Source organism: Falco rusticolus, chromosome 1 (genome assembly GCF_015220075.1).
Source record: "Falco rusticolus isolate bFalRus1 chromosome 1, bFalRus1.pri, whole genome shotgun sequence".
Taxonomy (NCBI): domain Eukaryota; kingdom Metazoa; phylum Chordata; class Aves; order Falconiformes; family Falconidae; genus Falco; species Falco rusticolus.
In genome coordinates, this window is record NC_051187.1 from 31,042,102 (window position 1) to 31,069,207 (window position 27,106).

Consider the following 27,106-nt stretch of genomic DNA (forward strand, 5'->3'; position numbering starts at 1 on the left):
CGCAGAAAGGTTCCTGGCACCTGGGGGCAACTCACTGATGACCAGACAACTAGATTTGTGCCTGAAGTTGCTAACTTTTTAAACTATATACTGCAGCCGATCCGATGTCTAAATCACAACCCAGTTGGGAAGGTGGCAAGTATTCCCAGTATCTTGTTTAAATAATTTACAAAAGTACATTTAAACTTCATCCTATACACCATAAAACTGGACCATGTTCTACGACTTCCAAACTCTCATATTTGAAATATTTTCTTAAAACACACTATTGCAAGTCTGTATCTAAATATTTAGGCTAAATTCTTTAATCTATTAGATTCTCAATATTTGCATTGTAATGTTAAATTACTTTAAGGTACTATATTACCATAGCTTCTGTTTTGAAATAATCAGCAAGGTATTAATTTAATAAGATGGTTATATTACTGTAATTCCAAAAAGGAACACATCTTACCTAATGGAAATTATGGGAGTTGGATATTTATACATACTAAGACTGCGACATACTGAAAAACCATACAATCTGCATTCCTTTCTCTCTTTGCTACTTCTGCTTAGTTATTCCAGGTTATAAATCCAATATTGTTAGTGGTAACAGAAAAATAAGAGGTTTAGTCAAGCTTTAGTCAGACTATACAGCTTTGCTGGTACACAATTAATAGACTGAGTTACCTGTTACAAACATTCAAAAACACTGTGATTTTGCAAGTCACTATGTATAACAAAAGGCACAGAAAACTGGATAAAAATGAGGTAAATATGTACCTCATAATACAGGTCTAAAACCATAACTTTGATTCACTTTAAGCTTTACATTTCAAATCCACCCAGCCTGACTACCTAAAATCAACATTTAATGCTCACAAAAGAAGTGGAAACATAATGAATAGGAATGTCAGCTCAGGAAAAAGAAATATTTTACTTTTTCACAAAAACATAAATGTTTGAAGCAGAAGTGGGATAAGGCTGATACAAATATTAGGTACTAAATACTATATAATCAACTGACAATTAGGAGACGTTGGCTTTTGGTCATAACGTTTTCTGGACTAGTTTGAAGTTGTAATTTATAAAGTTAAAAATATCCTTTTCATAGTTCATATGGAAGAAAAAGTGTTTAATAATTAAGAAATAAAAGCCTGTCTTGGCCAGCATGCCTCTGAACATTATTTAGCACCCAGTATTTAATGGGCTTGAAACCTTTAATTCAATGCTACCCATTAACATACAATTTCAGGGTTATTGGAAGAAAAGTGGTCAAGACATGCATTTCTTCTTAGGAATCTTTGCTCACCCTTGATTCCAACATGCTCTTAATATAACTCACTTGAACACATAGCTCAACAGTAACTTCCCAGTTCATTTATCCCTCCTATTTGCACTTTAATTAATGTAAAATGTTGGCATTCATGGAAAACTGTACCTGTTTATTGACGTCAGCCACAGTATCATCCTGTAGAAACTCCGCTGGCACTTCTAATTTTACTAAGAAACGTGCCAGATAAGCTCTTTTCTTGAGTTCATTGGTCCTCTGAAGAAGCCAATGTAAAACAGGATGAATTACAGGTTTGCTTCCAGTGACTAACCCTTGGCGAAATGCACTCCTATATGAAAACAACAAAAAGAAAATACCAATAACTCTCGTACTAAAGAACACTAGCTTGGCACAATCTGCAATATTTTGACATTCCCCCTCCACTTGCTTAATGATTTTATTAATGTTATGAAAAGAGAAAACATTCATGATGCCGGTTTGCTGTTTATGATCCCAATTCTGCTACCTTGAGACAGATAAAACCCCCGTAAACACATCGGAAGGCTAAAGCCAGCAACAACAACTCTTCCTTTTCTGCCTTTATTCCCGAAGAGTATCGCAATGTGGGAAGAGTGTAGGTTTTCTGGACTATAACCTGGCGCAGAAGGGTGCAATCCAGCCTCGGGCGGGTGGTTTGAAAGGGACGGGGACGGGACTGACCCTCCAGTCATGCGGCACCCTCTCCTGGCTGGCTCCGCAATAGCAGCGACTGCGGCGGGGACTGAGGGCAGCCTACACCCGCCGCAGCCTTCTGCTGCCATCCCCTATAACATACACTCCATAGGCACAAGGCAGGAGCTGCCTTCAAGGCGTTACACGTACCCACTGGGATAGTCGAGATCAAAAAGACACACAAGTACTGAATTGTAAACGGTAAAAGATGTTTTACCGTGATCTGTAGACAAAAAGATACTTACAAGTCTGATATACTTCCTGGAGGTTTGTATTTAAGGATACCAAGAAGACTCAACATTCTTTTAGCTGTCTGTTCCGGCAGCTCTTCTCTAATGTCAACAGCATGCTAAATCGTTTTAAAAAAAAATTTAATTATCCACTGTTTGTCCAAGTCATGTTAATTAACTAGCAACACTAAAGGAATTGACTTTATCCATGTATCATGGTATGTCAATGAAATTAGATGCTCCATACAGAACATACTTTTTATCACCAAACTTCAATTCTCTTCTAATGGATTTTTCTCCAACGTGTGTATTCAGGTAAATTTATTTGAGGTATACATTCTCCTGGCTCATGGCACCTCATCTATGTACATGAGCTGATTACTTCCACTAAGGAAGTCAGCTATCCTAGCACACCAAGGCACACATATCTGCACCCCCGATGTATAAACAATCCCTTCTGATCTCACACACACTTTTGGTAGCCCCAAAGGAGAGGGATTCAATATCAATTGCAACAGCTAAGTCATGAGGTTCAGTCCTTGATCAGTTCCTACCCTATGCATGTGTGCAAGAACACAGCAGTTGTCCATATGAACCAAGGTAAGACCTGTATCCTGATTCCACAGAAAAATATACAGTTATGTTTCTGGGGGACAGGGATCCAGTACCCCTGGCCCAAGAAACATTTGCTGGTTTGCCAAAACACATAGATGTATAGACAGAAAGAATTCTTGCCAGGCACATTTATTTCCAGGAAGATTCATACAAGCTATTCTGGTAAACCAAACACGCCACAAGATTATACAGAGCCAGGCCTAAATAAAAGCACATTGATGTGTCAAGCCCATTTAAGATGCTTGTGATTACACAGGCCTGAGCAGCCCTGATTGCCTTCCTTACCTTTGGGTCAATCTCCCCCAGAACATCATTGAGCAGCTGCAACAACTGCACTGACTCTAAGGAGTCAAAGGTGATTAAATTGTAGTTCTTCCTGAAGGGCTCTTGATTGAGCTTCTCAACAATGAACTGGATTTGCTCACTCATGATCGTGTCCTGGAAAAACCTCTGCAGGAAAGACAGAAGAGATGTCAGGAGGCCTCTGCAGGGAGAGTGAGCCGGGAGCCGCCGGGAGGGTGGCTGGAGGCGCCCCCGAGGCGGTGAGGTGCCCCCGGCCCACGGGGCCCCGCCTGGCCGCCCCGACAGCCCCACGGCCCAGGGAGGAAGGCCGGGCCCCTCACGGAGGCGGCGGGGGGAGGCGGCGGGGGGAGGCGGCGGGGGGAGGCGGCGGGGGGAGGCGGCGGGGGGAGGCGGCGGGGGGAGGCGGCGGGGGGAGGCGGCGGGGGGAGGCGGCGGGGGGAGGCGGCGGGGGGAGGCGGCGGGGGGAGGCGGCGGGGGGAGGCGGCGGGGGGAGGCGGCGGGGGGAGGCGGCGGGGCCGCCCGCCAGCTGCAGCGCCCTGAGGCGGCGGGGCCGCCTCGTCCTTCCCCCCCCCCGGCGCGGACCGGTGCCGGGCCGCCCCGGACTTCCCGCGCGCGCCTCCCGGTTACCCTGGTAACGATTGCCCGGACCAGGGCAATGGCGTCACTTCCGCAAGGCGCCGGAGCGGCTGGAAACTGCCCAGGGGCGGCCGCGCTTGCGCAGAGCGGGGGCGGGGCGGGCTGCGGGGCGGGGCGGGGCGGGCTCGGTTCGGTTCGGTTCTCCCGGCGGGTCCCTGTTCTTTCGCTTGTTTCGCTGCCCTCGCAGCCTGCAGCGGCCAGAGGAGAGGCAGCGCGCAGCAGGCCGCACCGGGAGGCCTTCCGGCGACTCCGCGACCTGCCCCGGCAGCCCTTCCCGCTGCGCCGCTTGGCCAGCCCGGCGGGCCCTGGGCAGCTGTCACCCGGCGTGTCCAGTGTCCCCCCGGCTTCCCGCCCCCCATTGGGCAGGGACTGGGATTTTGATGCCCAGCTTCTGACCTGAGCCGCCGGGCCTGCCCTGCCCTGCGCGGCGCTGTGAGGCAGCGGGGTGGGCACAGCACCCTCGCCAGACGCCGGAGGGGTTTAGCCCCCGGGCAGGTTCGGGGGGCTTTGCGGTGTGGGAAGCCTGGCTGTGGTGGCGGGGAGGCCATGCTGGGGCCTGTGCTCCATAGGCTGCGGCGCTCGTGGGGCTCCTTCACAGCACGTTTCCTTGATGCAAGGAACAGCAAAAATAGGTTTGAGGTTCACCCTTTCAAGTATATACTTAGCTTTGCGGTTTCTTAAGAAGGAGGCTGCTGTCGCATGTGTAGGAGATGTACAAACAGATTGATGCAGTTACCCAATTAAGATTTCTGGCAGTCTTTGACTGTATAAAGTCAGTATAAAGAATATAAAGGGATGTCATGTGTGGCTGATGTACGTATCAGGTGTACGGTTACTTCGTTTCTGCGAGACAGAAAAATGCACAGAGGATCCTGTGCCAGGTCCTGTGCCCAGGCTTCACTAGGGCAAACAGCAGATTTATGCCCTCAGGGTTCAACATCAGTTGTCAGTGTGCCTCAGAGTAGCAATAAATATGCAGTGCTAGCTATGCTAAATCTGAAACGAGGAGAGGAGCTTCAAAAATGCCAAGGAATCAAAAATAACTATATATTAAAGTGAAACTTGTTCGTGAAATGGGTATCTCTCAATCTGCAAGTTTTTTGTTGCGGATCTTTCAAACCCCGTGCTTAGACCTTAAATAGGTGGATTTTGGAGCCTCTGCTATTGCGATCAGCTTCTTGGATAGTCTTAGAATCCCATGTGAATCCACAGATGATGGATTAAAATATGCAATGAGTCATACTAAATTGGCGCCAATTGAAATGCACAGGTTGTAAATCACTGCAGAATTTGACTCAGTAAATAGCATGTAATACTTTGCAATTCTAAGCACTGCGTCTGTCTTAGGTAATCTCCTTTTTTCTTTCTGAGGAACAGAAAATGCTTCATAAAATACTAATCTACTGGTCTTCACGGGAAGCCTGAAAAGTGACACTGCACTGGTGTCCTAGCTTTTAACTGGCTAAACTCAGCTACAGAGGGGATGGATGGGTTGCTTGTGGTTGTGCATGAAAGCTGTGGTAGAGCCAGGAACATAATCCAAGTCTCCTGACTCCTGGATTTGAACTTTAAAACTAGCTCATGTTTCCTTTGTGCTTTCAGTACGTATACTGACCTTTAGGAACCGTATTTACCTACAAGTTCCCAGAAGAGATCTACTTTCCCTTGACATGTTTTCCTGGTATCAATTACGTTTTTCTTCTGATGAGTATTTTGAGCATATAGAATACACAGAGAGAGCAAATGAAAACGATGTTGCCTGTAGAGGCCCTGGGGGCCAGGTCCTGCTCCCTGTAGACTGCCTTAATGGGTAATAGGAAGCAGTTGGTGTGGGTCCCTCACTTAATGCTAGAGAAACACCGTTTCTGTAAATACCCATACACATCTTTTCTTCAAACCTCGGTGCAGAGGAGAAAGCAATTGTGCCAATAGTGCTGAGGATGGAGAGGGATCTGTGCTGGGTATGGTGGGAGAGTGCTGCTCTAAGATTCTCCTCTACATCAGACTATTTCAGTCTCCACACCTTGCAAGAAGCAAAGGACCGCTCCCTTCTTATATCTCTGTAACATTAAAGAGGTGACAGATAAAGAAGAGGAAGGAAGTCTGAAAACTTTAGGAAATGCCAAGATAAGGAGAAAAATAACATGGTGAGATTGTTTAACTCTGTCACAGTGGAAACCCATGAAGCCTAATTGTTCTGACTCTTGGGGGGAAGGAGACCTCCATGACCAGATGTCATTAGAATTGGACTGTACCCGTTTGACAGCTCAAGTGATTGAAGTCAGGAGCAAGATCATACGTTGGAGCCCAGTTCTATGGGACTTCCCAGCTTGGGGAAAGTGTGGGGGAACCTGTGTCATCATTAAAGTTGTATGTTTTCATGATCGTTTCTTCCAACCATTTTGTGCTATTCATAAGTGCAGCCCAAAATAGCCATATTGCTACCCCAGGCTGCCTGCCTGCTGCTTGGTATTTACAGTCTGTAGTGGCATCAGAATTTTCAAACTTACTGCTTAAAAAAAAATAAAATAAGGCTTAGCTCAATGTCTTGACCTCTATATCACAACAGAATCTTCACAGACATAAAAGAGATAATAGATTTCAGTGCAACCTTGGGTAAATATTACAGAAAGCATTTGGGATATTTGTTTGATGCTTAACTTGTTTTAAGTTATCTTAGTTGGAGTCATGTGGTATCTGGATCAAGTCTTACAGAATCAAAGGCCAACGTTCATATATGTTTGTTGTATAATTCTTGGGGCATTTTCCAAATTCCCAAGTTAGTTTGCATGGAGAGTGATACAGGGTTTCAAGCAAAGTTTCCTCATGACATGAGAGTCATTGTAACAGTTCAGCCCTATAGTTCCATACAGTTCTCTGCATAGGGATTTTTTTTTATATTGCTTGGGAAAGGCTTATGGAAACTGCTTATTGAAAAGGCATTATGCAGAGGCAATGTGCAAAAGAAAGAGAATGAGCCTGCGAATAAACTACCCAGAGCTCTTCAGATCTGCAGGCATGGCTTCATTACTCCCTCCTGAGTTCCTCCTCCCTTTATAGCTACTGCTTTGTGGATGACAGCCTTATAAAACTGTGAGTGTGCTCCACCATGGAAGCCAGCAAATCAAAACCGTGCTCCGTGGGCAAAGAGAGATCACCTTGTATGGAACGTGGTGGGCAAGAAGATTAATACCTCCAGCCAAACCGCCAAGATTAGATCCTGTAGTGGTTTGACCTTGGCTGAACACCAGGTGCCCCAAAGCCACTCTATCACTCCCCTCCTCGACTGGACAGGGGAGAGAAAATATAACAAAAGGCTCGTGGGTTGAGATAAGGACAGGGAGATCACTCAGCAGTTACAGTCATGGGCGAAAGAGCTTGACTGGGGGAAATGAGTTTATTACAATTCAAATTAGAGTAGGATAATGAGAACCAAAACCAAAACTTAAAAACACCTTTCCCCCACCCCTCTCTTCTTCCAGGGCTCAAAGAACCAAAACCAAAACTTAAAACCACCTTTCCTCCACCCACCCTCCTCTTCTTCCAGGGCTCAAATTAACTCCCAAATTCCCTGCCTCCTCCCTCTGAGTGTCACAGGGGAATGGGGGTTGCAGTCAGTTCATTGCATTTCACCTCTGCTGCTTCTTCCTCCTCACACTCTTCCCCTGCTCCAGCATGGGGTCCCTCCCACAGGAGACAGTTCTCCATGAACTTCCCCAATGTGAGTCCTTCCCACAGGCTGCAGTTCTTCACACATTGCTCCAGCATGGGTCCCTTCCATGGGGTGCAGCCCTTCAGGAACAGACTGTTCCAGACTGTGTCCCCATGGGGTCACAGGTCCTGCCAGCAAACCTCCTCCAGCCTGGGCTGCTCTCTCCACAGGGCCACAGGTCCCGCCAGAAGCCTGCTCCAGCACAGGCTTCCCAGGGCATCCCGGCATCCCCCTGCTCCGGCGTGGGGCCTCCCCAGGCTGCAGGTGGATATCTGCTCTGCCATGGGCTCCATGGGCTGAGGGCACAGCCTGCCTCACCGTGGGCTTCACCACAGGCTACTGGGGAATCTCTGCTCCGGCGCCTGGAGCCCCTCCTGTCTCTTCCTGCGCTGGCCTAGGGGGCTGCAGAGTTGTTGCTCTCACATAGTTTCATGCCTCTCTCCAGCTGCAATTTGTTGTGCAGCTTTTTTTTTTGCCCTTCTTAAATGCATTATCCCACAGGTGCTGCCACCATCGCTGATGGGCTCAGCCTTGGTCAGCGGTGAGTCCATCTTGGAGCTGGCTGGCACTGGCTCCATTGGACACAGGGGAAGGTTCTGGCATCTTCTCACAGAAGCCACCCTGTAGCCCTCCCCCACTACTGAGACCTAGCCATTCAAACCCAATACAGAACCCAAACAGATGGAAGATGTTAAGTGAAGACAAGCATTTAGGAAGAGAAGGCAACACTTCTGCTTTGCTTATGCAATCTGAGCCCTCCTGTTTGATTTTCTATTATAAATATTGTTATGTGAATGTACACATAGGTCTGTGTTACATTAAAAATCAGTTTCTTTGTGGCAATTCTAGCACCTAAATGCATCCCAGGTCTGTTTCTGATTCTTACTTGCAGATTTTTCAGTTATTATGTAGCAGGATTTTGCTTACTTAAGTGTCACTAATACCCACCATGGCAGTATGGACTGTGATCAGCAAAAGGCTAAGGAGTGATTACTGATGTCTCAAAAAATTAAGCCTGTTTGTGCAAAATGTAACTTGTTCCTGTGTGCTCAAGCATTTAAGACAATAGGGACAGCCAAGAAGCCTATCTGTTTCTGAATGTTTTGTCATGACTACAGCCGTAGGTAGCATCCTAGGTGATTTAAAATGCTAAAGGATTAGAAGAAAAACATTAGATCTGTATTGTAGAGTTTGTATATTTTGCACCTCTGTGTTGGTCTTCTGTTGCAGGAGAGAGAACCCTGGTCCTTTTGATCTGGGTCTAATGGATTCTGATACAAACTTCCTGTCTTTCAGACTGAGCCTGAGATTTACAGGTCCCACCTTCACAACTCTCCATCTTTACAGCTCCACCTCCTGTCTTTACAGTGTCAGATGGTAGCCTCACACCTCCTCTTCGACCCCCCAGACCAGATGCAAATAGTTGCCTTTGCAGCACACTGAATGACCAGCGCTGGCTTGTGTGTGGTTCTGTAGAGCAGGAGAGACTGCAGCCAAAGTACGTGCCATGTATTGGCTCTGCTGGGAGGAATAGTGACTTTGCTACTCCTTTTTTAATCCCATGACCTGATACGAAGCCAATCTAAGACCATACAGGATGGTGTCACATGCAATGTGAGATAAGAAGCTTGAGATCTCTGTGGCCATTGATGACCCAAAAGCTTGCATTACCATTGCCACCCCTGCAGAGTGGGTGTTGCACGCATCTGCCCAGTCCAGAAGTGCATTACACCTTCTTTCCACTGGTGCAAAGTGTTGGGTGGTGAAAAGTTTGGCCCAGAAGAAAGTCAGCATGATGCTGGCTTCCATCCATTTAGCCTCATCTCTACAGTTGTCCCAGTGTTTCTTCAGACTGGCTAAGTCTGCTAGTACTGAGGAGAACGGCCGTCAACAGAAGGTGACAAGAACAGTGCTGAGCAACCCGTTCTGGAGCTTCGGGGTAAAATTCGGTGCTTTTTCTGTGAATAAACCAAAGGACGTGGCTCTTCAGGTAGTTCCTCATTCCATCAACCGCCATTCTTTAAATGGCCTGTGGTACCATTTCATACAGGTTCCTGACTGTGCCTTTAAGTGGAGTGGCCTGGGAAGGACGTAGGGGTGGAAGGAGACAGCACTAGGCAGCTGCATTTTTTTCAAAAGCCAGTGCCTCACGGGAAGTACTAGCAATGGATGTACAGGGCTGCCTGGACTCCGTGAGTCAGTACAGCTCTCCAAAATACGTACGCATCCAGAGTCCTGTATGCGGATGTGTGCAGATTGTCTTCTATGCAACTCTTGCTCTGTCTATTTGGTAAGTGGATGGTGAAAGGATGCTGTGTTGTACCCGAGGAAGCGTTTCTTGTATTAGTGGTTGCCTGGTTACAATGTAGGTTTCAGCACTTCGAGTTTTGTGGCAGCAAACAAGGTCATTAATCTGGTGGTAGACCATTCTTGGGAGACAGGTGGTGTGGGAACTTTGTGGTGGGAGTGTAGCATGGATTTTTATCTAACAGGGTGGGTTGCTTGGACATAGTTAACTAAGCTGCCTCTAAAATCCACTGTCAGTTTTGTTTTTTGCCATGCTGTCTGGTTTTGTTTCTTGTCTGAAAAATCCAAATAACTCCACTGAATAATCTTAGATTTACACCACTGTTTCTGAGATTAGAGCCTGCTCTGTAGAGTCTCCTATTCAGGGTCAGATGAAATAGTGAGTCACCCTTTGCAGCAGATTTCAAGAACAATAAGATGTTTTAGGAATATACAATAACTGATTGCCTCTAAAGGGCAGATTTTCCTCTTTGCTGCCAAACTAGGGCTGTTCTCAGTGATAAGTGTTTGCTGAACAAAGTCTGCTGAAGTTCATGAAGTTGGTTTTATTCTCGTGGGAAGGCTGCAAGCCAGGACATTGAGCACACTGATCCCAATCTCACAAAGAATCAGGTCTGCAGGAAATTCAAGTTGCCTTACTAAGGTACCATACCCACCTACTGGTGCTCAGAGCTGGGTTCCCACTGCCAGTTTCCAACAATGTGGTTATCCCAAAGCACTGTTCTCCTGGAAAAGGCAGAAATGCTGTTATAATAGACCATACTAATAAAGGATCACTGATCAGTTGCTTTATATTTCTGTTCTTCAGGTACTGTTTTATCCTCCTCCAGAACAGTTTGTTGTTATATTGAAATGGTGCTAGCTCTTGTGGCTTGTTTTCCAAAGCAAACCTTTTATATCAGTTTTGTGTTGTGTAGAAAGTATCTTCTGAACATGGTTTTTCAAAGTTGATGGTGTTTTTATGAGTTAAATGAGCTAGATGACTTTCCTGTCAGCTTAAAAACATTTGAGGCATCCTTCCTCCTTTTGTTAACACACTCAATGCATGAGAAAGTGAAACCATTAGGTCAAGGTTTTCATAGTAATCAGCCTAAGGCACAAAAGATAGTCACTCTGGAAAGATAAGGATGAAGTATTCTAAGCTCTCGTAAAAAACAAACATAGAGAGGACACTACCATTTGGGACAGAAAAAGTCAGAGTCTAGGTACACAGCAACGCAGCATGGGTAAAAGTTTTTGGATGACCTCAAGTCCTGTTGTGGTTAATTGGTGTTTCACAAATGGCATCTGAAGGGCCAGGATGTCACCTCATGTAGTCTGTATAATTTAGGATGGAAAACAGAAATTTTCTTCATGCATATATCAATTCATTTCTGACAAAGCTAGAAGTTGCGAAAGTGAAAACAAGGCAGACTTTGGTCCAGCCGTGCATGTGCCTCACACTAAAAAGGCTCTCCATTACTTAAAAATGTCCATCTGACTTTTATCTTGCAGTGCATTTTGTCCAAGGATGATACAAACAAGCTGACCCATTTTATTCTTATGGGCTTATTTGTCCTTTCTGTTTTATCTGGCCAGTTGTATAGTCTTCATTCACAGACTCTATCAGGAGACAGATGAAATTAACAGCTCAGTTCGCACTAGTGTGAAGGGAGTGGCTTACACAAACAACAGGATCTGGGATACAGCAGAATACGCTATACCAGTGCAGGCAAGTCTTAATTTAATGTCAGTCCTGTGTTCAGCTTCCATTGATCCATCTGGTTGCTTTCCTGACATGACATGTCTGTATCCTGCCATTCAATGTAATTACATTGGAGATAGCAATGCTTAAAGCCAAATCTTCCCTTCCTCCTTTAATATAAGGGGTGTGTGTGTGTGTGGTGTGTATGTGTGGAATATCATGTCTTATGAAATTTCTGTGGTTCTATTTGTTACACAATTTTTACATAATCAATTTATTATTTTGGTAGTAGCAAACCTAGGGACGGATTCACTCCGGTATAGCTGTACTAAACACAGCAGTGTTATTACCAGTTAATGCTAGTATATCTTTCTTGGTTGTGATGCCAGTTAAAAAGAAAAATAATCAGCACCTTCCTGCCTCTGGCTGCTCATTCCTTCCCAGAAGATGTCCCTACTTTTCCTGTTTGAGCCGGGTAAAATCTGGATGTCTATCAGGGGAAGATAGAGCAGGAACAGCCTTGTTGTCCTTTCAGGTGATATTCTGAAATAACTGATTTCTGAATGAAGTATGTGAAATTTCAGTCAGGTTCATGTCCTTTCCTCCATGTAGGGGGTAAACTCTTTTTTTGTGATGACCAACATCATTACGACAGAGAATCAGATTGAGCATACCTGCCCTGAGGTAAATATATTTTGTGATTTATACTTATGATGCATGGAACACATGCTGATGTAAGAGGGGACTGTCCTTGGAGCAGTCCAGTACAAGCAAATACTGTTGCTCTCTATGCCTGTATCTAAGCAGCTAACACGCAAGATCTCATTTAATTGCTCCTTTTCTTTCTTGGGGAGTCTGCTGGAAGTTGTGACTTCGCCTCTCACCAATGACCTTGCAGCCAAACCTATCTGCATCACTTTCAGAAGGTGATGACATTCAGGCCAGTGATTGCTGTCCAGCTTCTCTGGTATTGCTGCTGCTCTCGAAGAAAACCTGAAGGAATGATGGAGCTACAGAATTTCTATCAGCTTCTCTGCTAATCTGGTGCTTTTACTACTACTGTTGCTCATTCCTACGTGTCCCCTTCCTTCCTTTCTGTAGATCAAACCTGGTTGTCAGATGCAGCTCTCCTCTTCATTTGGCTGGCCTAGAAGTGGGACCTTGCAGAGTAGTTCCTGAATACAAGTTGACTTTCACTGGCAAAACTATATGGGACTGTTAGTAAACAAAGAATTTAAAACTCCAGTATAGAATTTATCATGCTTAATAGCATAGGAGAGAGTGTAAAAAATGGGAAAAGATACAAATAATAAAGGAAAATGTTATTGTAAGCATGGAAAGGGATTTTTTGTTGTTTTTGCAGGTAGCTGAGCCTTTGTCTCCTATAAGCCAGATAATTAGTAAGGGTTATACCGGTTCTGCATTGTTATTTTCTCTTATTATTTGAGAGTTATACATTGAAGCTGAGTAAGGCTTTGTACCTAGGTGTGGAGAGGGAGATATTTGTATTGCTCTTTTATGTAATTTTTTTTCCAGTATCCCTTTGTCAAAGCTATCTGCTCTTCAGACAAGTCCTGTGAAAAAGGGAGTGTAGATATCCACAGTCATGGTATGTAAACGGCATTTTCAGATTGAAATACTTCGTCTTGTGTACTATCTTCTACCGCATTTTTGACCAGTGCAGCATGTGCAATATCCAACCGGGAGAACTGCAGTACAGAATCCTAAGAAATATCTGAGAACATATTTTCCAAACCACAAAACTGAGTTCTTATCAGTTTGTGTGTTCCCTTACTAAAAGGAGAAACAGTGAGAGGGAGCAGAGGAAGGGGAGATGTGAAGAAGAGTATAGACTGGTGTGAATGAGGGCCAATCTTACAGTCACTCCCACTGAAGTCCATGACTGCTTAGCAAATGGAGTGATTGAAGGATCTGTAACACCCCTATGATGATTAGGTAGTTCTCAGAATAAGTCAGGGGACTTGTGTCCTGTGTTGGGACCAGTTGTCCAGAAGGCATCATACTGTTTTCATCGGCTATGTGAATTCTTTGTAGTACTGAGATTCCCTGAATTTGGGCTGCTGGCTGGATTAGCACTTACCCTGATAAAGACTAGACACTCACAGAAAATACTGAATTTCTAGGGATGCGGAAAGAGTTAAGGTTTTCTGACCACTTTTATGTCCTTGTTTAATTTGCTCATGTTGCTGAATTAAACTTCTGACTGAAACAGTTGGTTTCTCGATTTATCCCAAGACTCAGATATGTAACTTTATATAAAACTGTGTAGAAAATTACTTCACCCTCAGCCAAAACAATGACAAGCACTACTGACCCAAGAAAATGGCTAAATAAGGATTGATGAGGTGTAGCAGGACTGTGGTTTGGGTAGTTTGTCCTACAGCTTCCTCCTATAGAAAGCTGCAACAATCTGAAATGTCAAGCTCCCTATCTTATATTTGAGGAGGAATCCACTGATATGTTGAAACTGTCTCTAACTGGCAAAAACCTCTTGTCTTTGCTGAGTAGAGCTTATTTCTTTACAGGGATTAAAACAGGAAGATGTGTGAATTACAATGCAACTACTAAAACCTGTGAGGTCAGGGCATGGTGCCCTGTGGAATCCATGGAAAGCCCCCCTAAGTAAGTGAAAGAGATATCTCCATTTTTTTGATATCAAAAGAAGAATTTAATTTGACAAAGTAATGAAATTTTAGGGTAATCCCTTTGCCTAGGCACATGTAGGTCTCATGTATCTTCTTTGTAGCCATACTGCTAACACTTATTATAATGTCTAAATAACTTACATCTAACAATCTGTCCTGGTGTATGATTCTGCAGTGAAATCATAGCCTCCAGTCTGTATCATCATGCAGCTGCCATAGAAACAGTTTTAGATGTCACAGGCTCATCTTCAGTTTACTAGAGGCATTTGGCTCATTAATTCAAATGTCAAGGAAAACGTATCAATGTAAGATAGGTTTAATCAGAGACAGAAATAAAAAGTTTTTTAACTTGGGGGTTTCTTCTGCAAGGCTTAGGGCTCTATGGTGTAGAAGTTCCTCGTGGGTTCATTTATCACAGTGAGGTTGCTTCCACCTCCCAGAACAGTAGGGGCAGATTGGTTATCTGTACATTGTGCTGCAGGCTAGTGTGTGGGGATCCACCTCAGACTGAAGAACAGTCTCTCCATCCTCTCTAGGCAGATGATGACAAACTCAGTGCTGGCAATCTGCAATAGTGAGCTGAAGGCAATCCTAGGAAAATGACTCCACAAAACAATGCTGCTGTGACCTGGAGAGTAGGATGGAAGGGCCTCATAGCCATCTTTTTTTTGTAAGCCCATGACTGTAGTGTTCCAAGATAAGAATGTTATCTTTCTATCAACCAGAGCATGAAAAAAAAAAAACAAACTTTATTTCAACTGAAATGATGGAAATCATACTCTAAGAGAGCAAATGATAAGCAATTTTAGCTCCTCTCAACCACCTTTGAAATACATCTGTAAGAAACTGGATCAATTATCACTTTTATTAACTCATTGCTTTTAAAAGATAAAAGCACGATTCTATGTGTATATCCCATATATTGCCCTAATTTGGGGTTTTCTGCAGACTGAGCAGTTTTTACACTGCCAGGTCCCCTCCAGAGCCCACAATGCCTCCTACAGGTCCTTCTGCTGAGTTTTTTTCAGCTCTTCTAAAGGAATTTCCATTCCCTTCCCCTGCAGACAGAGTTGTGATCTGAAAAAGTCTTTGTCCTCCAACAACAGGAAGGCTGTAACTGTTCATACAGCATCCGGGAAAGATATGCATGAGCTTCCTGGGTTAATAAAATTCTAGAGTTTTTTTATAAAATTTCAGTGACTGCCAGTCATTTTTAAATGTCACACTGCGTAGGCTCACTGCTGCGTATGTTACAGAGGGAATTTTGCTTTTAATTACATCACTCAGCTGACACATTCTGTCTTGTTTCCTAACCTTCCTCTACAGCGCCAGTAGTCGGTCACTACCAGGGACCAAAAATAACAGATGAGAGGTTTGATCCAAACCTCTGATGTATAAAGTTCCTTCACAGGTTCCATTGGCAAGGAAAAAATGAGGAATCACTAAAAAGCAAAGCTCAGTGTTTATTTTCTACCAGAACAATACATAAACCCAAGGTCACAGCCCAGGAAGCTTTGCCATCTGGTTGAGATACTGTGGTAGCAATGTTGGGCTTTGGTTACACCCATGATTGTCTTTATTGTCCAAATTACTTCGAAAAGTAAGTTTCATGAACTATACTGGAGGCCTCCTTTTCCTTCCCGTTAGTTATGGCAGGAGCTGAACAAAGCCGTTGCATGTTGGCAAGGAGATTCTTTTATTTTTGATTGTTCATTTCTGTCTGAGGCAGGGCATGGCTGTCAGATTAGCTGGCTGAAGGACAGGTGTTTACAGACCTTTTTCAGAATAGCTTTGGATCAGATTCCAGATGCTTCCCAGTGGGTGAATTATGGAGATTTCTCACATTATAAGTTAATTCATTTTTAGTTCTTTAAAAATGAACATATATTATTAATGTCTTGACTATTATACACTGAAACTCATCAGTGACTTTCATGTCCAGCTATCATCCACAAATGTTAATTTGGTTTGCAATCAAGTCTCATTCATTGACTTGGTTTAGAAGACACTCATGAGAAGTCTGGATGGGACCAGACTCTTCAGCAGTGCCCAGCAACAGGACAAGGGGCAGCAGGCACAAACTGAAACACAGAAGTTCTATCTGAATATGAAGAAAAACTTCTTTATCTTGAGGGTGACAGAGCACTGGAACAGACTGCCCAGAGAGGCTGTAGAGCCTCCTCTAGAGACATTCAAAACCTGCCTGGATGCGATTCTGCGCAACCTGCTCTAGGAGAACATGCTTTAGCAGATTTAGCAGGGGGTTGGACTAGACCAGGGGTCCTCAAACTTTTTAAGCAGGGGGCTGGCACGCGGATGAAGTGGCAGGCAGTCATCTGCGGCTGCTTGGTTTCCCCCCTCAACCCGTGGGGGAGGGGGGCAGGGGGGTTCTGTAAATACAGGGGGCCGGACTGAGGACCCTGGGGGGCTGTATCCAGCCCATGGGCAGTAGTTTGAGGACCCCTGGACTAGACGATCTTCAGAGGTCCCTTCTCACACTGACCATTCTGTGATTCTGTGAAGTCCCTCCTGGAAGCTGCATGTCATCCAACTAATGTGCTTCTTGTCATCACAGATCTCCAATGCAGCTGCATTACTTCTAAATACAATGACAGGAAAAATACTCCCTGCTTAGAAGCACTGCACTGTCCTTTATGTGGCTGACTGCTTTGAAGACTGGGTTTCCCCCTTGGAATGGCTGTCTTGATGAAAATTAAAATAATCCTGGCTCATTCTGAAAATAGAACATCACCAATATTCTAGTTCAGCATAGTCCCTATGCTAGACAGACAATGCTAAAAATTATATCTCTTACTTTCCTATAGCCCTGGCAAGTCCTGGATTGTAGCAGAGGTTGTCTAACACAGTCTAGGCCGAGGTTACCCAGCTGGCAATTTGTGGACAATTCCTTCTTTCCTGCCACATCAGCTTCAGAGAAACCACTTTTTTGAGGAAAGGTCAGACTGGCAGCCAGCTCTCCATTATCTTTGCATTCCACCTGCACATTTAGTGACACAAACCACTACAGGGGAGTTCCTCAAACCAGTATCTTCTAGGAAGGCAAGACAACCTTTGGTGATGTGATTGACACTCAACTTCCAACGATATCCTCTAGGATTGAGTGCATGGTTCATTCTTATACTCTTACTAGCTGTGCAGCTCTAGTGTAAATGGCCAGCTGCCTGTGGGGACCAGCAATGAAACTGCCAATTCATTGTGCATAAATCATCACCTGTCAAATAGTTAATTTCTTATTGCTGTTCTATAGCAAGGTTTATAGGAGAAGTCTCTTGAGGTCATATTTCAGCTGCATGTAGAGATGCCAGTTAGGCCTGACCCACACAAACAAATGCAATAAAAATTTATACCTAAAATTAAGAAAGCCACCTATATCTTTCTTGATCCCCTGAGCCACCTCACTCCTTGCATTTCAATCTGTTATTCTTAGCAACATATTCCTCCTACTGACAGCTTTCCAGGTAATAGTAAAGTAGCATAACTGATGTATTTAAGTAAAAGAAGATAGTTAATTTGATGTTCCTTTTTTAGGCCTGCTGTTCTGAGGAGTTCTGAAGACTTCACTGTGCTAATAAAGAACAACATCCACTTCCCAAAATTTGATTACAGCACGTAAGTGCAACCATTCCTCAATGCTTTCTAAAGACTGAGTAGTTGTGCTCTGAAAAAAAGATTATATAAATTGGCACCTTCTTTACTCAAAAAGGCTATGCATTCAGGTATGTGGCTACCTGAGCGACAAGTATCAAGTTTCTGTAATTCTTTAGCCCTATTAATCCTTCAGGAACCAAGAGAAATAAGGAGAGCTTGCGAACAGAACCTCCCAGCATAACTCTCTTTGTCTCATGCACTGGACAACAGAATTGTTCATTCAGATATACTGGTTTATGTTAGGGTAAAATCACTGAAATGTAGCACAACAGATGTGTGATACAAATTACAAGGTGAAAATGTTTCATTTTCACAGATAAAATTTTGCTGGTGATAATGTCCAAAAAGTAAAGAATTCATCTTGGTACCCAAATCCCAGTTAGGGTTATATAGATCTGGTAGCTACAAAACCAAAAGCTCCTTTACTTACAAACTGACTACATTTAACACAGGTTCTAGTAGGTGTGAAGTCCCTTACTTGTACCTGTAGCTGCTCCAGCTTGTTTATAAATTCAAACAGTTGTGTGTATATTCTTCACAGACTAAATTTTCCACCAAATGTAAATACTTCCTGCACATACAACAAGATAACTTCCCCCTTCTGTCCAGTTTTCCGTCTGGGAGATATCCTTCAGGAAGCCAAAGAGAATTTTTCCGAGGTGGCAGTGAAGGTATGTGATACCACTTTTTTTTCACACTCGGTGTTAAAACATTTTCTTGATTCTTTTCCTGCATGTTTTGCTGTCTGTCATATAATGAAATTGTTCTAGGTTTAGAAACTGGCTGTGTGAGAAGCAAAGTAACGCCAGCTTTCAAGATTTAAATGTGTTTAACATCTCACAGGATGTTGACATAGTTGATATTATTGTTGACAGAGTGGATGGTATTTTGTTAACATTGTAGCTTGTAGAGGCCCTTTTACAAAGCACAGTGTATTTGAATAGTTCCTATACAAGGCTGTTGCTTGTGGTCATCTTTTGATTCTACTGAAGCAGATCCTTAATCATATTGCTGGGGAAATCATCCAGAAGTCAGACTGACACATATGGCAGCTTACATTCAGAGTCAAAAAGCATTTATTTTTGCTGTTACATCTTCACTCTGTTCTTTAGGGTATCGAGCAAAATGCCCTTAGTGCAGTACCCAGCCATACCTCTAGAAAGTCGATATTGACAGATGGGTAGAACAGAAGCAGAGGCAAAGTGTCCTGCCTAGAATGACCACCAAGCCACGTTTATGGATTCTCAGCCTGGCACAGTGCATACAAGATGAAACATTTGGACTTGGTGCTGACAAAACTTAGGCTTGCACTCAGGCTTTTTGTTTGAGCCTATAGGTAGTTTAAGGCAACAAAATGACTGTCACAGTGTATCAGCTACATCCACACTTGTGCTACTAAGAGGAAGAGAAATAGACAGAAGGTAGGAAAGGCCTGAATGAATGGTATCTTCTAGCTCACGTGATGAAGTCACTTCAACAGAAGACTGCTCAATTGGCAAACGTTGCTTATGAGTTAGCATGTCTATAGAGGTGTGCCCCTGCCAACGGCATCCCTCAAATCTCCGCTGACTTTAACAGCATTTTAGCCCAGGCAGCAATCACAGCACTAGTCCCTAAGCTTACTGTGTCTGTTTCTAGGGAGGAATTATTGCCATTGAGATTAACTGGGACTGTAACTTGGACAGATGGTTTTACAACTGCCGTCCAAAGTATGGGTTTTATCGCCTTGATGACAGAAAAACTACTCCTGGATTGCACTTCAGGTAAAACAATGTTATATGAAGCAAGTAGAATGTTTTCTGGGTTGAAGCAAAGATGTGATGAGGTGTGAAGAATGATGACTTGGAATGACAAGGCATTTGATTCTCCTTCTTCACTGTCACGTCCTTAACCTGTGTTACTGCAGTTGTATAGATGTATCATCACAGTCATCTTCTAAGTGAGCATGTTTCTATTGCAGGAGATTTTATTTCTGTGTTGAAAGGCCTAGAAATTTCCAACAAGTATTCCAGGAGCTAACACACAGAATAGTTTGGGCAGATTTCACCATATGGCAACTGAGGCTTGAAACTACCTAAACTTGTGAGTTTCCCAAGGAAATTAACACAAATAAAATAAGAAAGTGTTTTTCTTCCATCGGAGTAACCCCACAGTTCACTGAATCAAGATTTATTCAAAAGCAGATTAGAGCTGTGGTTCTGTGTGCATATAGATTTATGAGAAATTTTGACAAAAAACCTTGAGGTGACTCCAGTTCTAAATAGTTACACAAAGCATTTATCAAATGCTTATCAGCATATTTAAAGTTGTCCCTCAGATCTCGGTCAAAACTCTTGTGTAACAACATTCCTTTTTTTGACTCACAGCATGATTATTATTACATTATAGGTTTTCATACATTTGTGATGCTAACATGAGTGCCATAATTGTCTAGGAGCTGCCAGCATATTCCAAAGCTGCATTGTGCTGGAGATGTGCAAAGACAGAACAAATAGGTGTTCCCTCTGACCTGGCAACCACAAGCAAGAAGTGGGGGAGATTAGAAGGAAAAAGTAAGACAGTGCTGTGAGGCTGAGGCCACCAATCTTTCTGCTGAATATACTTTTGTAGGTAAAGCAGTTTCTGAGAAGGCTTTTAGAAGGCGGCAGTGGAGTGGTTTTGAGCATGTTTACTGTCACATTAACTGCTGGAGTCAAAATGCCAAGAATGGGTTTGCCCAAAATTTTTACCTTTTAAGCATCAAAATGCCAGTCTGTAGCACGTTTATACTGATTATACTGAAATCTCTGCTGAAGGAAATGAGCCTGGTCTGAGAACACAGGCTGCTGGGAGAGTGTGCGTGATGCCAGATCACATCCTGGTGGCCTGTCTCTGTATCTGTTAATCAAGGGGTTTATTGGCAAAGAAAAGTCATTCTCTAATGTTTCCAAATTTAAAAAAGAGGAGTAGAGTAGTTCAGTGCAGCAATTTAAAAAGCAAAGGCAGTGAAAGCTGAAGAGCAGTGAATAGATTGAGCATAATACTATTTAAAACAAGCATGGATGTTTTGGTGAAGAGCATGCACAAACCCTGCCACACTGTTGAGCAGGTGTATGCCAACTTGTATAAACAGAGCTGCTGACTGCAGAACTACCCAAGTGAGTAAGAGTGGGACAGCTAGAAATGATCCTACAATTAATATTTCAGGAAAACTTTCTTGACATCAGTGACATGTCATAAGAATGTAAAATATTATGATACCCAAGGTCCATCCAGCCCAGCATCCTAAAGCTAATAAAGGTCAATAACAGGTGAACATTTGGGAAAACAGCATAAGAAACAGGGCACATACAGAGTGCTGCTTCCCCTGCAGTCTAGCTGTCCTGGAAGTCAGGAAAGCTACTCTGGACAGCTTATACCCTCTGTCCGCCTGGAGCCCTATCGATTTCATCTCAGTTCCAAAGGGAATTTTGTGATAGACTTACATGGAAACAGGCTTTAGCCTTCCAAAAGAAAAGAACTACTTGAGGTGCAAGAGAGCAAAGCTGCAGCCAGTGGTCAAGAAAGCTCTTAACAGGTCAGCTCTGACCACAAAGCTGTTACAGAGAAGGCTTCTACTCCATCAAGAGCAGATGTGAAATAACCTCTACCCTGAGGGCTAGAGAAAAACCTTTGATCTTGGAAAGAGTTAGGAAAACTTTCAGATAAAACCTAACTGACCTGCAGGCTTCAGAGGCTAAGAACTGGCCAATAAAACATGTCTTGGTCACAGACTGTGGAACCATTCAGCACAGGAAAAAGAGCATTTCATGTCTGTGCTAGCAAGGAGAAAGCAGAACACATTATAATCTGTTTTTCTGAGGGACTCACTGCCTTCGGAGAATACAAATCAGATCATGGTGAATGGGAAGCAAATGATCGCATGATCTAGAGAACTCTGATTGAAAGCACTCTGAAAGCCTGCCAAACTTAGCTTGCAGTAGGATGTGCAGGAGAGAGTGGAATTGACTAAAAGCTTGCTCTAGGCTGGTTTGTTAGCATCAAAATGGCAAAGCAGAGTAGCAGTGACTGAACCCAAAGAGAAAGGAAAGGAGGAAAATGTATTTTTCTTAGATGTCTCTGTCATCTGAATGAGTACCTAGAGATGCTTGAAAGCAGAGGGCTGAGATGATGACATTTATGCCAGACTTATCCTCTTAAACAGTTTACACTTTTGGTACTTGAACAGGCAACAGCTATAAAAAAATTTTCGATTAGCAATGACAGAGTGGTCTGTGAGTATTCACCACCCCTGGAACTGACCTTCTGTTTCTTCAGCTAAGCAAATTCCTATTCAAATTATTTACCTAAATGAAGAAGGACAGGACTCAGAGATCAGTAGAGTAAACCAATCAAGAAAATACAGCACTTTAAGTCCTGGCAGCATGTCTGAGGCAGAAAACATACAGGTCTTGTTATCAGAGATTGGATATTAGTACTATTGTGTGGTTTAGTATGTCTTTCAGTTTAATGTAATGATTTTGCCAGTACTGCCAGCTTTTCATTGTCAGATTTAAAAAGACCTCTTTGTTCCATGCTCTGTGACTGCTTATTGATCCATAAGCTGATATGGGCTGTGCTTCAGGAAGGTTATGTTCTTGACAGAATAAATTGGAAGTTAGTAAATGTTCATATGATTCTCACCACTCCCTACTGGTCGAAGAATAGAAAATGATTGATACCCAGCATGCTGAAGTGCACTCAGGAGTTCGATTTGGTCTTGGATAACATGATATGAAAGCTTTCAGAGCAAGGGCATGCTTGTTGCCAGCTCTTCACATACACTTGCTGGGGTTTTCTGTCTGCTTTACCTGTGATTGAACTTCTTTCTGCAGTTTCAAGTTCCAATTTGAATTGAGACAGCAAAACACTCCTTTGACGTTAGCTGGATTTTTGATTTGTCTAAATCTCTATGTATGTGTTAATTTAGTGTCGACTGCCAGGTCAGATGCTGAGCAAAATACTGTTCATCAAGCCTCAGCACCTTCATTTCAGAAGGCTGAAAGAGCTGGAGGAAGAATGGAGAAGAAGTTACACCTCTTTTTGTGTTCTGCAGCCTCATGGCATTATAACCCCCAGGGAAGCTGCACAGATCTTCGTTTACTCTTTTGCAGATATGCAAGGTACTACAAGCTACCAGACGGGAGGGAGCAGAGGACTCTTTTCAAAGTCTATGGAATACGGTTTGATGTCCTTGTCTTTGGCACAGTAAGTGCAATTCTTTTTCCTTGTGGAGGGAGAAGAAAGTTTGCTATTTCCACAGCCCCACTTCTGCCATATACCCCTCTCCTCTCTCCTGTCCATCATTCTGGAATGGAAGTCATGTCAGATAAGTAGATCTAAACTGAACTGAGCAGCATAGGAGAACAAAGCTGAGTATGAAATGGCAGGGCTGGGAGAGAGGCAGAATTTTTGTTTAAGACTGAGACAGTAACAACTACATCATGGCATGATGTTACTGTCATGAGCCCCATGTGTCACTGCTGTTTCCCTCTTAAGTTGTTTATTCTCCCCTGCGAATGTCTTAGATGGTCTAAGAAATTTTGGGATTGATTGAATTGCAAAGAGGCAACAATACATTGTGAAGAGACAAAAAAAGTAAAGCCATAAAGTTGAATGAATGTTTACAGATCTTGCCTCACAGTTATTCTTTTCTGCTTTATTTAAGGGTAGAAAATTTAATGCCATTGAACTCATTAAGAACCTTGGGTCCATGATATCCTACATTGGTTTGGTAAGAGACTTATTTTTAGGGTTAATTAAACCAGTTCTAGAGATACAGTCTCATTAAGAATGTGGAATCACTACTTGCTTTTTTTTTCATGTGCAGGTTGCATGGGCCATTGAATTTGTTCTTTGGGTAGGTAGTTACTCCCACTTTGGCAAATCATCATTCTACAAAATTTTCAACAGGAAAAAGTTTGAGACTATGCTGGATCCAAGACAGGTAAAGAATGTAAATTGCTGCTCTATGGATACAAAAATGCAGCTTCCATGTAGCTGTGCACAGCATGCGCTGCATGAGTGCAGTGGGCTGTACACACTGCCTTGGCATGGAGAAGTCACACCAGCTCTATCAGGGAAACTTGCAGGGAACAGTGATCCCTCTAAACAGTACAAGGATGTCATGAAAGGGTTGTCCATGAAGAGAGCATTGCTCAAAGGCTCTTCCCTGCCAACTTCAGTTGCTTCTTCCTGTTTTTCAAGACAGTAACAGTTAATTTTCTGGGCTGCCTCTAATAATCTCCCAGCATTTTAGACATGCATTTTTAAAGGGTGAAGAGTAGAGTACCTAAAGGCTCTGCACAACCACACTCCTACAGTTAGCTCCATACCATCTCTTCCTGTTCCCTCTGTCCCCGCACTTCCCCATGTCCTTGCTAGCCCAGATACTGGAAATATAGGCCTTTGCAACATGCAGTTGCAGGGTATTGTTAGTGGAGTACAGGTTACAGAACCCAAGCCCTGAGGTCAGATCTATGCTTTGTTTGTCCCCAGTTCTCCAAGTATCTCCAGCTGATAATGCTCATTTCTTCTGCTGCACAGGTGCTATATGTGTCCTATATTGATGAGCCACATGTTACCTTGATAAAGATGCCTCTGAAAACAAGCTTGCAGCATGCTGAAGGCAGTATTGTTGAGGTAAAGACAAGACACTTAACCTTTGGGATCCTCCCTTGGGAAGGGAGAGCTGAGGGATGTCATTCCAAACTGATCTGGGTTTCCACCATCCCCACACATGCCCATATTTCCAGATTAGATTCTGAGGGGCTAAAATAGATTCCCATTGTCTGCTTCAAGTTAATAGGTCCTGTGACCAGAGGATGTCTTTTCTAGAGTCAGCTAAAAATTGCTGCTTTCCCATGGTGGGTATATGCCAGTGGGAGTGCGTTGGTGTTGAAACAACTTGTGAGGTGTTGATTCGATTTCGCTAGGGTGGGCGCTGGCAACACAGAAAGACAATCCTCCTCCAGATCTGCTGATCTATCATCATTATCCCTATTGTGCTGTGTCAAATGAAAAAGCCAATGGTGAGGATCACTGTTGTAAATTCTCCCTGCAGTTGGATTAAGATAATGCTGTTTAATTTATGTTGGGAATTGTTGCAGAGCCACCCTGTGAAATTCTGTGATGCTGGCAGCTGGCGCACCAGCGAGTCCAACGAGAACCATGATAATGAAGAATCTGAGCTGGGGCAACCTCTCAGACAAAGGGCCTCTTCCCCAGATGGCCAAAAGTGGTGCTGCTGTGGCAAATGCCGGCCAACACCAATGTACCATGAGCAGCTCTGCTGCCGAAGGAAAAAAGGGCAGTGCATCACAACCTCCTATGGGTTTCAGCAGCTGGTGCTGTCCCGTGACACCCTGAAGAAAGCCCTTCTCTACAAAGACCCCTTCATGGACCTGATGGATGATGATATCAACAACAAGCTGCGTCACCTTGCTTATAAGCAATACATCCACTGGCATTTTAGCTGTTTTGATCTAGAAGACAGAGCCGTCATCCCAAACTGCTGCAGGTGGAAAATCAGAGATACTTATCCCAAAGCAGTCCACAACTATACTGGTTTTAATATGGAATGAGAATGTAGCACAACTTGAGCTCACATTGTGCCTCACCTTGGGCATTTAAATTTTGTTTTCTTTCACAGAGCTTTTCTTATATATTAAAAAAAAAAAAAAGAAAGAATAGAAAGCATGTGACTTACCAAAAGCTTCTGTAGTACAGCTGAATTCTTGTATACTGTCTTTGGAGAGGCACAGTTGTCTACTGCTTAGCATAGAGGAACAAATACCTTGAGCTAAAGTGCTTGCTTCTGCCTTTGCTTCATTCTGCAAGTCACCCCATGTGGTTCGGAAATGTAGGCTCTGGGACAAATTCTTAGGGCTACATTTTAGTAAGAGCTTCCAGGTCTTCTGTCTTTGCACTGATACATACCAGAATCACAGCTGAGTCAGGAGATGACCAACACTCTGAAAATAAGATGGAGCCAAGAGTCATCTCAAAGCATGACCCCTGAACAAAGAAAGTCCAAAAGAGATAGCACTTGAAAATGTGGTCCTGAGCATATTTTCCCCGTGGCACCTTTCTGCAGCCCTGGATCGAGAGGCTCTAGAAAGAAACACTGAGCGTGTAGTTTCATAACTCACTGTTGAAGGCCTCAGGGTCCATCCAGATTAAACAGGCCCATTTTAGATTACTTGTGACACAGACAAAGCATTTTCTGAAAAGCCCAGGTGTTCTCTTGGTATTGCTCCTTTTAGCTTGAACTTAGGAATTACAATGAAAAGTACTTTTACTGTCTTTGTGTAATATTTTCAGGCATTTCATTCATACTCATTGAAACTGTAATGTTGGACTTTGGCCTCCTGCTTGCTCTTCACTTCAAACAGGCCTTGCATCGTATACCTCCTCCTATGGAACCTGGCACACTGTGAGTTGCTTTGTGCTACAACGCGTAAGGCCAAAGTACAGCCAAGGAGCAGCAAACTCAGGGTAGATTTACCCTCACTCCAGCACCTTTTCAGTTCTTTCTTTTTGTTATGCTCAGCATGTTCTATTTTTGTAGAGAGAAGGTGAGAAGGATTGTAACATGTATATTCTGCACTCCTTTCTGAGCTAACCCAGCAGTTTGCCATTTCCATTTCCCAAATATATGTTAAGATACATTACTGTCAGCTATATTTGTATTTTCAATTGTAATATGCATTAATTAACGTTCATATTACAGCATCTTATGTATCTAGAGAAGAAAAATATTACAGTTGGCATTAATGCATTCCTGTTCTGAGACATGAACTGACTCTCTGTTTGGAAATAATTACACTGAATGTTCACTTAACACTCTGATTTTAATCTCCTTTCACATTTGTATAGGTGTTCTTCCTTATCCTTTCCCCTTTTTTTTTTGTGATTTCAGTTTTGACTGGTTGTAATAAATAGAGTGTTTGATTTATCTATCGCTGGCTCGAAGTGTCTTTATAGTTTTGTACTGTCTGAAATTCCTGCTGCCAGTTTGTCATTTGCTTCATCTCTTCCCATGATGTACCTGCTATTATGAGAGTTATGGTGATGTTTCTGAAATAAGCACTGTGTTGGACAGCTCAGCATCAGGCGGAAAGTGCATGAATTAGGTGATGCAGAGCTCTGCTTTGATAGCCAAGATTAATTCTGTGGGTGGGAGGGTGACAGTCTTACATATGCTTCTGCTATCTTTTGCAGGCAAAGCGCTCTCTCCTTGCCCTGAGCTGGCTATGAGTTACATCTTGGTCCCCGCCT

The 27,106-nt window shown here is 43.3% G+C and overlaps 2 protein-coding genes across 5 annotated transcripts in view; one reads left to right on the forward strand and one right to left on the reverse strand.

Annotated features, from left to right (window-relative positions):
- The window catches only part of IFT81 (intraflagellar transport 81), a 42,756-nt gene extending 39,260 nt beyond the window's left edge, over positions 1-3,496 (reverse strand). Inside the window, exons 1-3 of one of the 2 annotated variants that reach the window (XM_037375433.1) lie at positions 3,118-3,491; positions 2,233-2,336; positions 1,424-1,604 (exon numbers count right to left, since the gene is read on the reverse strand). In XM_037375433.1, the coding sequence (XP_037231330.1) occupies positions 1,424-1,604; positions 2,233-2,336; positions 3,118-3,261 (429 nt within the window). In that variant the 5' untranslated portion in view covers positions 3,262-3,491. Of the gene's footprint in view, positions 1-1,423; positions 1,605-2,232; positions 2,337-3,117 lie in introns of both variants that reach the window. The other variant, XM_037375434.1, reaches the window with a different exon arrangement.
- Positions 3,497-8,692: 5,196 nt separating this feature from the next.
- P2RX7 (purinergic receptor P2X 7) lies at positions 8,693-26,787 on the forward strand. 3 transcript variants are annotated; one of them, XM_037375435.1, is made up of 13 exons: positions 8,693-9,773; positions 11,369-11,501; positions 12,087-12,158; positions 13,011-13,083; positions 14,021-14,117; positions 17,690-17,770; positions 18,351-18,480; positions 19,448-19,572; positions 22,942-23,035; positions 23,496-23,561; positions 23,658-23,774; positions 24,374-24,469; positions 24,937-26,787. In XM_037375435.1, exons 1-13 carry the CDS (start codon positions 9,649-9,651, stop codon positions 25,408-25,410), a joined length of 1,683 nt encoding a protein of 560 aa, XP_037231332.1. In that variant the 5' UTR covers positions 8,693-9,648; the 3' UTR covers positions 25,411-26,787. The 3 variants fall into 3 exon arrangements, with proteins under 3 accessions (XP_037231332.1, XP_037231333.1, XP_037231334.1); XM_037375436.1 differs by lacking the exon at positions 11,369-11,501 and having other exon boundaries at positions 9,607-9,773; XM_037375437.1 differs by lacking the exons at positions 11,369-11,501; positions 12,087-12,158 and having other exon boundaries at positions 9,607-9,773.
- The last annotated feature ends 319 nt before the right edge of the window (positions 26,788-27,106 follow it).

Excerpts from the sequence above, each read along its gene's own strand:
- P2RX7 (XM_037375435.1), top strand. The coding sequence starts at position 9,649 with ATGGATGTACAGGGCTGCCTGGACTCCGTGAGTCAGTACAGCTCTCCA. Across the intron at positions 14,118-17,689 it reads TCCATGGAAAGCCCCCCTAA|GCCTGCTGTTCTGAGGAGTT; the intron begins GTAAGTGAAAGA and ends TTCCTTTTTTAG. Across the intron at positions 23,036-23,495 it reads ATGTCCTTGTCTTTGGCACA|GGTAGAAAATTTAATGCCAT; the intron begins GTAAGTGCAATT and ends GCTTTATTTAAG.